Genomic DNA, 15,735 nt, shown 5'->3' with positions numbered 1-15,735 from the left:
CTCCACAGGAGAAAGATGTGGCTGTCTCCTCCCATAAAGATTTACAGCCTTGGAAACCCTTCAGGGCAGTTCTACTCTGTCCTATAGGATCCCTATGAGTCGGAATCGACTCTAGAAGTGGGTTTGGTTTAGTTTTTGCACAGGCCTCAGCGGGGGACAGACACCTTCCCCTCCTCCACCCCACACCTCCAGCCCAGTTTCTCCTCCCATTTGCCTCTACTTCCTTCACCTTCAGACTAGGTGGTTTTGGGGCCCTTCAGGGCAAAACCCAACCGTTGGCTAAGGAGGAAAGTTGGATTGTGTGCCCAAAGGAGGGAAGGAGGAAGGAGGGGAGGGGTAGGGGCAGGCTTTGTGAGGACAACAGCAAGCAGAAGAGACTGCAACTCTCAATTACCTGCATGACAGGGATCTAAAGTGCTCTGCCAGTGACTCCCTCCTGCTGGAGAGTCACCGTTTAATGCTCTATCTGAAAACCCTCCCTTTTCCCCCAGGCTTCCCAATGCTGTAGACAATCTGAGGAAGAATTTCAGCTCTAACCTTTGTCCCCAGGCCTGGCAGCTCACATGGGTAACGACTGTCTCAATTGGCCAAGGGACATTTCTTTCCCCAAACAAACCAAACTCCCCTCACATCCCCCACTCTGTACTTTCCCTAACTATGCGTTGGCAGCTGCTGCCAGGTTCTACCTGGGTCTGGCTTCATCTCTCAAGTCAGATGTTTGGCTGCCCTATCCCCTGCAATGTGGAGTCATGCCAGCTAGACACACACCCCTTCTGGAGCCCCACAGCTGCTGAGACCCTGAGCCCCGCATTCGTAGCTCTTTCCGGGGACTGTGTGGCTTGAGGAGGTCTTCCCCAGCAATGACTTCCTCACTGCTCCTGGCCTTCCTGTTCCTGGCTCTGGCCACAGTGGCCACTTGCAGAGCTGGCAGTCAGTGTCCAGCATGTGGAGGGCCCACCTTGGACCTGGAGAGCCAACGGGAGCTGCTTCTTGACCTGGCTAAGAGAAGCATCTTGGACAAGCTGCACCTCAGCCAGCGCCCAACACTGAGCCGGCCCGTGTCCAGAGCTGCTCTGAGGACAGTGCTGCAGCGCCTCCACGGGCCCCCACAGGGGGCACCTCCGGAGGCTAACAGGGCACAGGATTATGAGATCATCAGCTTTGCTGACACAGGTAGGTGCCTGGTCTGTAGATCTTCCCCAAACCTGACCTCTCAAGGGAAGGAAAAATTTCCTCATCAATGTAGCCCCCAACTCCCTCACCCAAACCATCCCAAACTCCGTTTCCCACAGCGTGTAATCTCCAAATCCCAGGCTCCCCCTCCCCAGGCTCTCTCTGGTAGCTCGGACATGACTAAGGGACAGCTGGGAAATTGGTAAATTTCAATTCTTCTGAGATTGCCAGCCTCATCTCCTCTGGGTCTTCTCTCTGTAGGCCCCACAAGCTTCCAGACTGTGGTTGAGCCCATCCACTTCCTGGGGCCTGGACCCATGGGTCTGGAGCTGAGGAGTCTGTCCTTTCTCCAGTCCTAAGATCCAGTACCTCCCCACCTCTGATCCCACCTCACCCCACCCACTCCACAGATGCCTCATTTGGGTAAAAGGAGGGAAAGTAAAACACTGAGATCATAATATCTCTCTTCCTTACCCCCTCCCCTCTCTCCTTGATACCTCAGGTCACCACATTAGAGCAGTGTAAAAATGGGACTCAGAAACGTGGATAGAGGGTAGAAGGGGGAGAGAAGATTACTTCCATGGAAGGGAGAGGAGTTGGAGAGTTTAGTGGGCAACTGCAGAGAAAATCAGGAATTCAAAGACAGAACCCTAGAAACAGAATACAACCTGACCTTTCTGGGCTCTAAGCTTTTTGCAAGTTCTTTCTTAGGCCTGGTAGCCCCTTCTCATTCCTGGTCCTTTTTCCCTGGTCAGTACTACTCCTTTCCCCTCAGGACCCAGCACACCCATCCTTAAAAAGCCCACCCTGACCTGAGGAGGGGGTGCTCCCTCTGGAGTGGACCCATGCCCTGAACCACCTGCAGGTATATAATTGTCTGTTTCCACGTTTTATGAAATCTGACTTCCCACAGAATGTCAACCCATTGAGGTCAAGAACTGTCTTTTATTCCTCATGTTATCACCAGGAGCTAGTGTGTAGTAGAAATAACTAACACTTATACAATGCTGGGAGCCCTGGTGGTTAAGAGCTCAGCTGCTAACCAAAAGGTCAGCAGTTTGAACCCACCAGCCGCTCCTTGGAAACCCTATGGGGCAGTTCAATTCTGTCCTACAGGGTCCCTATGAGTAGGAATTGACTCAACAACGGGTTATACATGCTTAGGAGCCCTGGTGGCACAATGTTAAGCACTTGTCTGCTAACCAAAAGGTCAGCGGTTTGAACCCACAAGGTGTATTGTATTCTGAGTCCTTAAGTATACTAACTCCTTTAGATTCTCACAACAACCCAACAAAGCAAGTATTATTGTTATCCCCATTTTACAGGTGATGAAACTGAGGCACAAAGAGGTTAAGTAACTTGTCCAAGGTAACTTGTCCAAGGTCACATGGCTGGTAAATGATGCAGCCAGGCAGCCCAGCTCTCCTTGACCTTGACCACTATACCACTCTGCTTCTTGGGAACACAGCAGATGCTCAAAAAACATTGGTTCTGTTAAGTAATCAAACCACACTGTAGGTTAGCTTGACCGCAGTCTGGAGTCCCCAGTGATAGTTGAATCCCTAATCTAGTTCAAATAGGAGTTTCCTCTCATGATTAAGAACACAAACTCTGGAGCCAGACTGCCTGGGTTCAAATCCTGTTCAGCTACTTATTAGCTCTGTGACCTGGGTTGTTAGTAGTCAGTTTTCTCATTTGTAAAATGGGGATATGAGGTACATTTGGGGTTCAATGGTACAATTCTCACCTTCCAGGTGAGAGAACTAATTTCCAATCAATGCACCTCACGCACAGACACCACCCATTGGCCGGTGGAGACTTGCGTGTTGCTATAATGCTGAACAGGTTTCAGCGGAGCTTCTAAGACAGACTAGGAAGAAAGACCTGGTGATCTACTTCCGAAAATCATCCAACGAAAACCCTATAATCACAACAGTCTGAACTGCAGCGGATCGTGGAGACCGCACAGGACCAGGCAGCATTTCACTGGGCTGTGCACGGAGTCTCCGTGATTCGGGGCTGACTGGACAACAGCTAACAACAGCAACAAAACAGGGATAACGAAAGGATAGTTGAGAGGATTAAAAGAGCTAATACAGATAAAGTACTTAGAGCAGTTACTGCACAGAATAAACGCTAAGGAAGTGTCAGATACTTTTTTTGGTGTTAATTTCTAAGGTGGGCGGGAGCAGAGAATTGAGAGAAGACTCAGCTCCTGCCCATGAAGAGTTTTGTTGCTGCTGCTGGGAATATGTTAATTAGAATATAAGGCAGAATGAAGTAAATGCTAGATAAGGGCACAAAAGCATGCTGGACCAGGAGTAACTCATTAGGCCCTGGTGACATAGGGAAGTCTTTCAGAAGAGGGTAGCAAATGGGCTTGTGTTGTAAAATAAGTTTGACTTCAATGGGTAGAGAATGGTAAAGGACATGCTACACTGAGGGGAAAACATGAGTATAGATGTGAAGGAGCAGATTGCACTTGGGGTTGAAAAGAAGTTTGAGGTGAACGAAGATAAGATGGACAGATGACCATCTTATGACCTCGAACACTGAAATCCTGTTTTGCTTTTTCGCTTTTCTATCCCTGGTGCTTAGCCCAGTCCTGGCACAATGTAACAATAATGATGGTTACCAGATACTGAATGTACCTGCCTCATCTCATTTAATCCTCGCAAGCGCCCCATAAAGTAGACTTTATTATTCCCATTTCATGAATGCAGAGACTGAGACTCGAAGATAATTTACATGGCCAGGGCAGTAAAGAGAGCTTATAGAGCTTGCCAAGTGGCAGGGGCAGGATTCAATCATAGTTCTCCTGACTTCAAAGTCCATATACTTTCTGCATATTTGCTAATGAATGAAAGAATGAATACGACATTTAGGCCAGAGAGAGCCTGATCTGAGATGAGCTTAAAAAGGAAGTTTGGAGGTGAGGATGACCGATGCCTGGATTCCACCTTTTACATTTAAATATTTTAGCTGGAACTTTTCATTCCAATTTAAGCTATCAACTACACCACAGTGTGAAAGAAAGATCTGACAATTGTTCTTGCTAGAGATATGAAGAGAGAGAGCTTGAGGCTCTGGGGGAAACTAGAATAGGGAAGTGTAGAAACCAAAGGGCCAGGGACACTGGGAGCTCTGGAGGTTACGAATTAGACACCCTGTACCTCTCATTCTGCTTAGGGTCAGTTCAAATATATTAGGTTTCTGTCTGGAAGAAGCATCCTGAAAATGTCAATCACTAAGTCTGCCCAGCATCCCGAAGTGCTGCTATTGCCCACAGCTTTTGTTTCACTTACCTATTGCTAAGTAACAAACCACCCCCCAAAGGGTAGTGGCATAAAACGATGATTTATTGTTTATCATTAGTTTGTGGTTTGACTTGGCTCATCTGGACAGTACTTCTGCTCCATGTGGTACAGCTGAGGTCACTCATGTGGCTGCACTCAGCTGGGAGCTTGACTGGGGCTGGAACATCTAAGATGGGCTCTCATCCTCTAGCACCTCTCCTCAGGCAGCCTCTTATCATTCAGTAATCTAGCCCAACCTTCTTTAAAGCACTGGTGTCTGGCTTCCAAGAGGACAAGTCTCAATGTGTAAATGATCATCCATCTTCCATTTGTATTTGCTAGCTAATATCCCATTGACAAAGCAAGTCATATGGCCAAGCTGAGAATCAATGTGGGAGGGAACTACACAAAGGTGTGAAAATCAGAAGGTATTGCTCTTCTGGAGCCACTGAAGGTCAGCAGTTGGAATCCACCAGTTGCTCCTTGGAAACCCTATGGGGCAGTTCTACTCTGTCCTATAGGGTCACTATAAGCTGAAATCGACTCAATGGCAATGGTAATGTAGCAGTATACCACTGTCTGCCCTCTGGCCCCTAATAATTCATGCCCCTCCCACAAGGAAGATACAATCACCCGCTCTCAAGACCCCCAAAATCAGGCTTGAAGTTTCATCTGAATCAAGTGCATGTTTAGGTGAGGCTCCTCTGGTTCATTTCTTCAGGCGCAGGCGCTTTCAGTGGTGTGTTGCAGGTGGCCCATACCAGCTCATGAGAGCCAATCATCTACTCTTCCTTACTCTTCATTCAGTGACATCACATTGGTAGACTGAAATCAGTCACCGGGGGGGTGGGGGTATTTATACTACGGAAATTGGCAAACACTACAAATCAGATTTTTTTTTTTTCCCGGAGAACAGTTGTTAAACATTTACCAGCACACCACAGTCTGTGACCTAAAAATACAAACTATCTTCCTCCCACACATTTAACATACAAGGTTGAGACAGAGACAATAACCACGATAGACACTCCTGTTCAAAATGGGGGATGGGGAAATGGAAGACATACAGCAGTCACTGATCCAAAGAATTTCTGGCAACCAGCCAGGCACGTATCTCAGTCCACCCCAAATCCAAAATTCCCTTGGTTAGGGCCTGGTTCTGCTCACGGGTAGATGTCCCGTTGCTTGTCGCTGCTCTCCTTGGCTTCTGGATCTACCCTCTCAGCCCTTGGCTCTATCCTGTGAGATGTCCTTTCTTTTCGATAGCAAATGGCCTGTGCTTGCGGCTAAGTAGTATTCTCAGCCTGCTTCCTACCCAAAGAAGTTGGGGGCCCAGAGACTTCTTCACGTTTTGAATTGCCTCTGCCCTTTTTAGTACAAGCTCGTGTTGCTTTCACTATTAAAATTCTCCATGGACCTTGTAAACAAATGGTAGTTTACTTAGACAAAAGGCACCCCACTCCATAGTTCAAGCTACAAGCCAGAGTATAGTGGGACAACACCCTTAAGAGTCTTAAAAGCCGCTTTATCTAGTTGAGAGGGTCTACAAAGTATCACTTTCAGTTTTAGACCTCAGCAAAGGGTTTACAGCTGACTCTATTTGTTTTGCTCTTCACCCTGAAGCCATATTTTACTGGCAGTGCTTTGGATTTGGTTTTTGCCCTGAGGCCATTTCTTTCTTTGCAAACCTTTTGCCAGGTAGAAAGGCAAGGAATGAGAAATGATTTTTTTTTTCCCCTCAATCTAACAAGTCCTAGGTTAGAAACATTTTCTCTAAATTCTGCTTGAAAATTGAAGAGTTCCTTTTTTAGTTTATCTCTCTCCGGCAATATCTTATTATAGGCAACTAAAATAAACCAATTGGCACTTTCAGCATTCTGCCTGGAAATATCTTCAGCTAAATTCACAACTTTGTGAGGTATCTTTTCTATCTTCCAAGTTACCGCAGGCGATAGCCAATACACACCACAGGTTCCCCTTTCTCCAGCATCTGATAGCAATTTCCTCACTGTTCTTCCTGTCTCCGCTACCAGTCTCCTCGCTTGCCTTCTAACCTCTGCTTGCCACCCCGTCCCAAAGCCAATGCCAAGTATTTTGGATTTTTCTTATGGCAGCGCTTCACTTCATTTATTTTTATTATCACTGCATGGGAAGTGTGTGCTATTTTTAAAAAATATTTTTAGATGAAAGTTTACACAGCAAATTAGGTTCCCGTTTAACAATTTTTATACTGATTGTTCTGTGACGCTGGTTACAATTTTCACAGTGTGTCAGCATTCTCATTATTTCCATTCTGTTTGTTCTGTTTCCATTGATCTAGCTTCCCTGCCCCTCCTTGTCGTCTCATCTTTGCTTTTGGGTAAAGGTTGACCATTTGGTCTCATACAGTTGATTGTTTAAGGGGGTACATTATTCACTAGTGATATTGTTTATTTTAGAAACAAATCTGTTATTTGGCTGAAAGGTGACCTCTGGGAGTGGCTTCAGTTCCAGGTTCAAACGGTGTCTGAGGGCAATAGTTTCAGGGCTTTCTCTAGAAACGTATAGGTCCTGTAAATCTGGCCTTTTTTAGGAATTTGAATTTGTTCTACATTTTTCTCCCATTCTGTTTGGGACCTTCGATTGTGTCCCTGGTCAGAATGGCCGGTAGTGGTAGCTCGGTGCCGTCTAATTCTTCTGGTCTCAGGCTAGAAGAGGCTGTGGTTTGCATGGGCTATTAGTCCTATGGACTAGTTTCTTCTTTGAGTCTTTGCTTTCCTTCATTCTCTTTTGCCCCGGACAAGTAGAGATCAATAGTTGTACCTTAGCTGGCCTCTCGCAAGCTTTTAAGTCCCCAGATGCAACTCACCAAGCTAGGATGCAGAACATTACCTTTATGAACTATGTTATGCCAATTGACTGAGTTGTCCCATGAGACTATGGTTCTAAGCCTTTTAAACTCAGTAAACCAATCCCACAAGGTATTTGGATATGTCTAGGAAGTCTCTGTAACTGTGCCCCCATGTGCTTTATTACATATATGAATATATATGTAGCACACAAAAACATGTATATACATGTCTACTGATACACCTATACGTACATACACATGTACTCACATATGTCTTCCTATGCACATGTATGCATACATATCTACCTATGTAAACACCCTCGTATTTTTTGGTTACTACTACTATTCTTGGAAAATTGTATATGTTATAGCATTTACTGAAATTGTCCCTTATCCTTGTGTACTTCTTAGTGTCTTCATTTGCCTTGATCAAGTTGTGCAGACTTCACCCATATTGGGTATTGCCTTTCCCATCATCAAAAATAACAAGTGTCTGTTCTCTAGAAAGTGAACCCCCTCCCTCTTCCTCCCATCCCTGGAAACTATCAAAGAATGTTACTTTCTGTGTGTGTACGTATTCTTGACATTTTATAAAAGTGACACCATAAAATATTCGTCCTTTTGTGATTGACTTATTTCACTCAGCATAATGTCCTCCAGATTCATCCGTGTGATTTTTCATGAACTCGTCATTATTCTTTATAGTTGCATAGTATTCCATTGTATGTATCTACCACAGTTTGTTTATCCATTCATCCATTGATGGGCACTTTGGTTGTTTCCATCTTTTTGCTATTGTGAATCATGCTGCAGGGAACATAGGTGTGCATATGTCTATTCATGTCACTGCTCGTATATCTCTAGGCTATATACCTGGGAGTGGGATTGCTGGATCATAAGGTATTTATATTTCTAGCTTTTTCAGGAAGCACTATATCGTTTTCCATAGCAGTTGCACCATTTTACAATCCCATCAGCAGGGTATACGAGTTCCAACCTCTGCACAACCTTGCCAGCAGCACTTCACTTCTGATACTTATTTCTGTTTCAGTTGTCTATTGATAAATAACAACCACTCCAAAACATAGAGGCTTAAAACATCAAATGTATTATTTCTCATGATTTTGTAATTTGTCTGGGCTTCTGGAAAGTTCTTCTGCTCCACATGGTGTAGCTAAGGTTACTCATGCAACTGCTTTAAGCTGGAAACTCAGATGAGGCTGGAACATCCGAGATTGTCTCTCATGCTCCAGAGTCTCTCTACACATGACCTCTTCATTCAGTAGGCAAGCCCAGGTTTCTTTACACCATGGTGGCTGGCTTCCAAGAGGACAAAGCCTCAATGTGTAAGTACTTATCAAGCATCTGCTTGTACCATGCTTGCTAAGGCCCCATACGCCAAATCAAGCCACACGGCCAAGCCCAGCCTTGATGTAGGAAGCAACTGCACAAAAGCATGAATATTGGGAAGTGTTGTTCATTGATAGGGTCAACAATGTAACAGTCTACCACAGCTCCTGCTAGTCCTACATCTGCCTGCTGTAACTTAAAGGATTCTAACTGTAGAGTGCTTAGTGACCTAGCAAGAAAAGAATAGTTGGGTCAATCAGACTTTTCTTCCAGGGTTTTCCAATTGTGACACTGGAAGACCATCACTTAGCTAGGATGAGCTGAATAGAAGGTCCTGCAGACTCAGGAGCTGGGGCCACTATTTTGGGACCTGAGGAAGCTGACAAGCTAGCAGAAGTAGATTCACGGAGCGAGAAAAGTGGAGCAGACCTACACAGAGAGGTAGAAATGAAAGAAACCATGTTGGTCCTGAGGGCTGTTGAGAGTAGCCTTATTCCTGACCTTCCAATTCACACAGTCTGGTTGAACTTGATTTCCTGTTTTTTGCCCATGAGAGTGTTTGTTGCATCCACACAATAAAGCACCCTGTACTTGAAAAAGAAAAATAAGGGCACTGAGGCCAAATCATAATGGGCATAAGAGCTTGGAGTTTATTCATCAATAAGATTTTTCAGGTGATGAATTTTATGATCTGGCCAAGTTTTTGAAAAATAACTCTGGTGTCAGTGCAAAAGAAAAATTAAAGGAATGAAAGACCATTCATTCAAGAAATGTTTATTAAGCACCTACTATGTACCAGGTACTAGGGATACAATGGTGAACCATACAGGCACAGTCTCTACCTTCATGGAGCTTACGTTGTAGCTCAAGGGGAGGGAGGGATAGAAGATGCACCTAGTAAACAAATTAACAAAGAACCAAGAATGACAAGGGGCTAATAAAGACAGTTAAGTAGGATGATGATGGTAGAGTTGAAGGGTACTTTAGATAGGGTAGTCAGAGAAGCCTCTCTGAGGAGGAGACAACTGCCAAAAAGGAGTCAGTTATACACAGATCTTGGGAAGGACAGTCCAGGCAGAGGGAATAGCAAGTGCAAACGCCATGAGGTAGGTACATGCTTTGTGAGTTCAAGGAAAAGAAGAAGACAGTATGAGTAGAGTATAGTAAGTAAAGGGCAGAATGTCTAATCATACAAGTTTTATGGTAAGTCATATTAAAGCATTTAGACTTTATCCAAATAACAATGGGAAGCCTTTGGAGGGTGTCATGGATTGAACTGTATCCACCAAAAATATCTGTCAACTTGGCTACGTCATAATTCCCAGTATTGTATGATTGTCTACCATTTTATCATCTGATGTGATTTCCCTATGTGTGGTAAATGCTATCACTATGATGTAATAAGATGGATTAGTGGCAGTGATGAGGCCTACAAGATTAGATAGTGTCTTAAGCCAATCTCTTTTGAGATATTAAATAGAGAAGTGAGCAGAGAGACACGGGGATGTTATACCACCAAGAAAGCAGTGCTGGAAGCAGAGCACGTCCTTTGGCCCTGAGGTTTCTGCACAGAAAAGCTCCCAGACCAAGGGAAGACTGATGACAAGGAACTTTCTCCAGAGCAGACAAAGAGAGAAAGCCTTCTCTTGGAGCCGATGCCCAAGAGACTTGTAGCCTACTAGGCTGTGAGAGAATACATTTCTCTTTGTTGAAGCCATCCACTTGTGGTATTTCTGTTATAGCCACACTAGATGACTAAGACAGAGGGTTTTAAGCTGAGGAGATTAATCTGATTAGATTTATGTAATAAAAAGATCACTCTGGCTGATATGTGGAGAATGGTTTGCCGCTCAAGCAGAGATATAACTTAAGGTATGGCAGGTAGGACGTGTGCCCTGGGTGCCACTTGAGGAGGGGCGCTAATGAGCAGTTTCTATTGGCCATTGCAGTTTGCATGGTCAACTATAAGAGATCATTCAGCAATTTAAAAACTAATTTCTGTAGACACTATTTTCAGTGGGTAGGCCCCTGGGGAAGAATGAACTACATAGGAAGCTATTGCCATATGCAAGAAAAAGATAATTATGGGCTGAACTAATGTATAGTAGCAGAGGCGGGGAGAAGTGAAATTATATCATAAATTGGAGGTAGAGTTGACAGATCTTGCAGATAATTTCAAAGTAGGGAATGAGGAAAATCAAGGTTTGGCTTTAAGCAATGCATTTACAGGGAAGGAGAAGACTAGAGAAGGAATAGGTTTGGACTGGCAGGGAGAAGGTAAATCTAGAGTTCTTTTTTGAACAGTTAAGTTCGAGATATAGTTGAATATCCAAGTGGAATGTCAAATAGGCTGCTGGATATACAAGTCTGCAGCTCAGGGAGAGATCAGGGCCAGAGACACACATTTGGGAGTTACCAGCATACAGATAGAATTTAAAGCCATTGGAATCGATGAGATCCAATGATTGTGAGAGAGGGTATGGGTAGAGAAGAGAAGAGAACTCAGGACCTCCAACATTTAAAGGTCAGGCAGAGGAAGAGGAGCTGTAAGCAAAAGAGACCAAGATGGAAAGGCCAGTATCACAAAAGCCAAGGGAAGGAAATATTTCAAGAAGGAGATAATGGTTAACTGTGTTAAACACTCCTTAAAGGTCAAGTAAGATGAATATAAAGAGATGAAACCATTGGATTTGGCAATGTGGAAGGTGTTGATGATCTTGACAAGAGCAACTTCAGTGGAGTGGAGGAATAGAAGCCTAATTAAAGTGTTTCAATAGAACAGGTGAGCAATAATGAGGGAAATTTAGGGCAGTTGTAATGGGGATAGAAAGAAATGCATGGACATTTAGAACCATTGTAGTAAAGGACTGGGTGTGTAGAGTGAGGGAGGTGATCATGGAGTTTCCAGAGGTAATAAGGAGGGTAGCGGTACCGCCAGTTCAAATAACAAGAAGACATGCGTGTTCGGAAAGAAAAGAATTATTTCCATTTCAGACAGATTGATTTGAATGTGCTTGCAGGGCACTCATGTGGCAAAATTAAGCAGTTAGAAATTTAGGACTGAAGCATGGTAATTCCCAAATCTGTATATCCAGTCCAAATGTGAAAAATGGTCTGGACTAGAATACGGATTTTGGAATCATCAGCGAAAAGATTGTGTTGGCTGTCCATGCATATGGATAAGGGTTCCTTTTAAAAAAAACCCAAACCTTTGCAGTTGAGTCAATTCCTACTCATAGTGACCCTGTAGGACAGAGTAGAACTAACTGTCCCATAGGGTTTCCAAGGGGAGATTTGAACTGCTGACCTTTTGGCTAGCAGCCATAGATCTTAACCATTACACCACCAGAGTACAGTAGAAAAAGAAATGAAGGTTAAAAACAGATTTTGGAGAACTCTGACACTAAAGAGATGGTCAGAGAAAGAAAAGCCAGCCAAGAAGACCAAAGAAGAATCATAAGAGAGCTGTGCCATAGAAGCCAAGACAGAAAAGATTTTTTCAAGAAAGAAAGCTGGTCAGTAATGCCAAGTGCTACAGAGAGTTCAAGTATGCTCAGAACAGAGAGGTACCTGGTAGAATTGACACTCAGAATAACTGGGGCTTCTTCTGTCCACAGGCCTCTCCACCATCAACCAGACTCGTCTTGATTTCTACCTCTCTAATAGAACTGCTGGTGTCATGGAGGTCCAGCAAGCCAGTCTCATGTTCTTTGTACAGCTCCTTCCCAATGCCTCTGGAACTTTGAAGATGAAGGTCCTTGTGTCAGGCTCACATAACACCAACCTCACCTTGGCCACCCGGCGCCTGCTGGAGGTAGATGCCAGTGGCTGGTACCAGCTCCTCCTCGGGCCTGATGCTCAGGCTGCCTATAGCCAGGGGCACCTGACCCTGGAGCTGGTGCCTGAAGGCCAGGCAGCTCAGGGCTCAGTCATCCTGCTGGGGGCTGCCCATAGGCCTTTTGTGGCAGCCCGAGTGAGAGTTGAGGGCAAGCTCCGAGTTCGCCGGCGAGGCATTGACTGCCAGGGTGGGTCCAGCATGTGCTGTCGACAAGAGTTCTTTGTTGACTTCCGTGAGATTGGCTGGCACGACTGGATCATCCAGCCTGAGGGCTACGCAATGAACTTCTGCACAGGGCAGTGCCCACTGCATGTGGCAGGCATGCCTGGCATTGCTGCCTCCTTTCACACCGCAGTGCTCAACCTGCTCAAGGCCAATACAGTTGCAGGCACTGCTGGAGGGGGATCATGCTGTGTGCCCACTACCCGGCGCCCCCTATCTCTGCTCTACTATGACAGGGACAGCAACATTGTCAAGACTGACATACCTGACATGGTGGTAGAGGCCTGTGGGTGCAGTTAGTCTATGTGTGGTGCAGGCAGCCCAGGGTGGGGTGGACAGACATGCCCTGGCAGAGATGCCTTTTCTTGAGGTGAAGGAGTGACTCCATTACTGCCTCTATCCAGAAGACAGATGACCCATTTCCTGAGAAACCCATGGGAATTATCCCACCTTTGACTCTAGAAGATTTTCATCTAAGGAGAGTCTCTGTACCATGTCCATAACCACAAGCCTCTCTCCTGGTACATAGTTGACCCAACAAGCCTACATGCTTAACTCCACCCCAGGAACTCTGATTCACCTCCAGTCTTGAGCAGTGGTTCCTGCAAAGATAGCCTTATCCCACCCCTAATCTACCCCATAGCCCACTCTGCCCCCGTGCTTTTTCCACTCAGTGGTCCCTGCTCCAGGATGAATTGACCCTGCCCTTTCCCTTGATTGTCTGGATCTCCACAGAGCCCCTTCTTTGGGTTCACCAAAGATTAGATGACTGTTTTTTCAAAGTGAGGCTTACCCACCCTATCCTTACTACTGTGTCTTGAGGCTCTTCCATCTTACCTGCCCAAGTGGGGTGCTAATGCTCTCTTTGCACACTTCCAGCCATTCTTTGCCCTTCTCTGCCCTGCTGTATGCGCTTAGGAGCTGACCCACCTGGGCTCCTTTGCCTTCTGGCTTTCTGGTGTTTGACTAAGGGGAGACACAGATCAAAGGATAGAAGAAGATAGAGGTCAGGGTATTTCTTACTCCTGCTCCCTCTCTGCTTAGGTGTCATGGTTCTGTGTGACTGTGGCTGTGTCCCTAAATCTCCTGTCTGGCTACCCGCTTCCATGGCTCTAGCTCTGCCTAAATTCTGTTATCACTGCTTCAAAGGTAGGGGTCATAATGGCTTTCCAAGCGCTAGCTCATTCCTGGGTGTTTCAACATCCCTTGTTGGTTCTCATGACCCCTCTGTAAATAATTCCTTCACTAAGTCCTCTTAATGAAGCAAATATAGACGGCTGAGTGTGTCCCCTGTCTCCTGCTAGGACCCTGACTGACACCCAGATGACACGGTGCATGCCTGCCCTGACCACTTCTCTCTCCTCACACAGACTTCTCAGGGCTGAGCTATTGCATCTTTCTGTCTCACGCTTCCTCCCCCACACTGCCCCCTCCTCTTTCTTAGGCCCCTTCCACCCCTCCAGGTCCATCTTTGCTGGTCTCATGGTTAATAAAGACCCTGTGTTTTACCACTTCCTCTCCTCCCTCTGTACTTGCTCCAAGAGATGAGACGGATGGCTGATCGATTGCTATCGATCAATTGGCAACTAGGTGACAACCTGAGGGCATGCACATGATGGGAGGCTGAGGCATGGCTCCGAGCTGACTGCCAGGACCTCTGACTCACTTCCCCTCACTGACTTCCAGAGCTCCATCCAAGAGTCCTGCCTGGAAGCTGGAACTGGTCAAAGGACACTGGAGTGGGAACGAGAGAAGAAGAGCAAGGCCAGGGATGAAGTGGGGGAAGCATTTGCTTTGAGACTGGGTCCTCTTTCACCTTTGCCCTTCTTCCTCCCTTTTGTTGGACAGCCCTGAACCATGGGGTCGATATTGTCTGCAGCCAAGGCCGAGTTTGCGCAAAACCCATGTGACCTTTGGAGAACGTGCTGTCTGTGTTTGCTTAACTTATGACTGCCTCCTACCAGGGTAAGAGGTCCCCAGGATAGGAACCCCAGAGGAGAAAGTCTGAAAGGGAACTCCCGGGGGCAGGGGGCTACACATCTGAGCTGTGAGTCAACACAGTCTGAGACTTCAGGTCTTCCTGTACCCTTTTCTCCTCTCCCTCTTGTTACGGGGCCCCCTCCTCTGCACCCGGTCCCCAAAATCTAACCTCCTTCCTCCAACTCCAGCTTCAGTCCCCAGGGCCATGACTAGGGTGAGGTGAAGTGAGGTACTCATCTTGGGGGCAAAATGTTTAAGGAGATGCAAAAAATACGGCAATCAAGATAAATAATATTTTAATGCAACATTTTTTTAAAATAAAAAATTAATGCAAAAAAATTCATGATGAACGAATTAGCAGATTTTTAAGTAAACACAGAATTAGCATTATTCCCCTTCCTTCTTGGCTCTGCCTTTTGTAAAATGGGGAAAGAATGCGCCTGTCTTCTTCCAAGCATTTTCCTTCAGAGCCCCCTAGCAACTAACTCTAGATCCCTTCAAGCTTTTCTCTTCTGGGCAAGATAGCCACTTCAGCTTCTTCTTCTTCCTTACCCATCCCTAAGCCTGTCACTACCCCCAGCCCCCAACTAGGCTGGTGGTAGGGCAGGCTGAGAGGCAGATGGCTGGGGTATTTATAACCCCGGGAGCACTTCTTGGGAAAAGTGATTAAGATGCTAAGAGCGTATTTATAGCTGAGTTCTGACGTAAGTGTCACTGGGGAGGTAGGGCCAAGCCTGGCACAGCAGCAAGGGGGTGGAAAGAGTTGGAAATTGGGGGCACCTGTCAGAGGGAGGGTGCAGGAGAGCTGGGGTCAGCGACTCCCGCAGTCACTTCTTGCTGCTTCCTTTGGCTCTATCTCCTGGCACTTAACAGGTAAGCCCTCCCAGGCATGACCGTGCAAACCTGCAAACCTCCATTTTGCAGCCTGTATTTTCTAGACCTCAGGGGGTAGAGGGCTGTCACTCACCAGCCCTGACCAACAGAGAGGATGCTGGGAGTTGGGGAGAGCTTGAATATGTTTCGGGGTCTGGGGAGAAATGCAGGTG

General features: G+C 45.9%; 1 protein-coding gene across 1 annotated transcript; it reads left to right on the top strand.

Moving 5' to 3' along the window:
• The first annotated feature begins 860 nt into the window (after window positions 1–860).
• Window positions 861–13,009, top strand: INHBC (inhibin subunit beta C). Its single transcript, XM_004379887.1, has 2 exons — window positions 861–1,173; window positions 12,267–13,009. Exons 1-2 carry the CDS (start codon window positions 861–863, stop codon window positions 13,007–13,009), a joined length of 1,056 nt encoding a protein of 351 aa, XP_004379944.1.
• Window positions 13,010–15,735: the final 2,726 nt, after the last annotated feature.

This window comes from Trichechus manatus, unplaced genomic scaffold (assembly GCF_000243295.1).
Source record: "Trichechus manatus latirostris isolate Lorelei unplaced genomic scaffold, TriManLat1.0 scaffold00069, whole genome shotgun sequence".
In the NCBI taxonomy this organism is placed as follows: Eukaryota; Metazoa; Chordata; class Mammalia; order Sirenia; family Trichechidae; genus Trichechus; species Trichechus manatus.
This window is presented reverse-complemented; position numbering and strand designations above follow the sequence as displayed.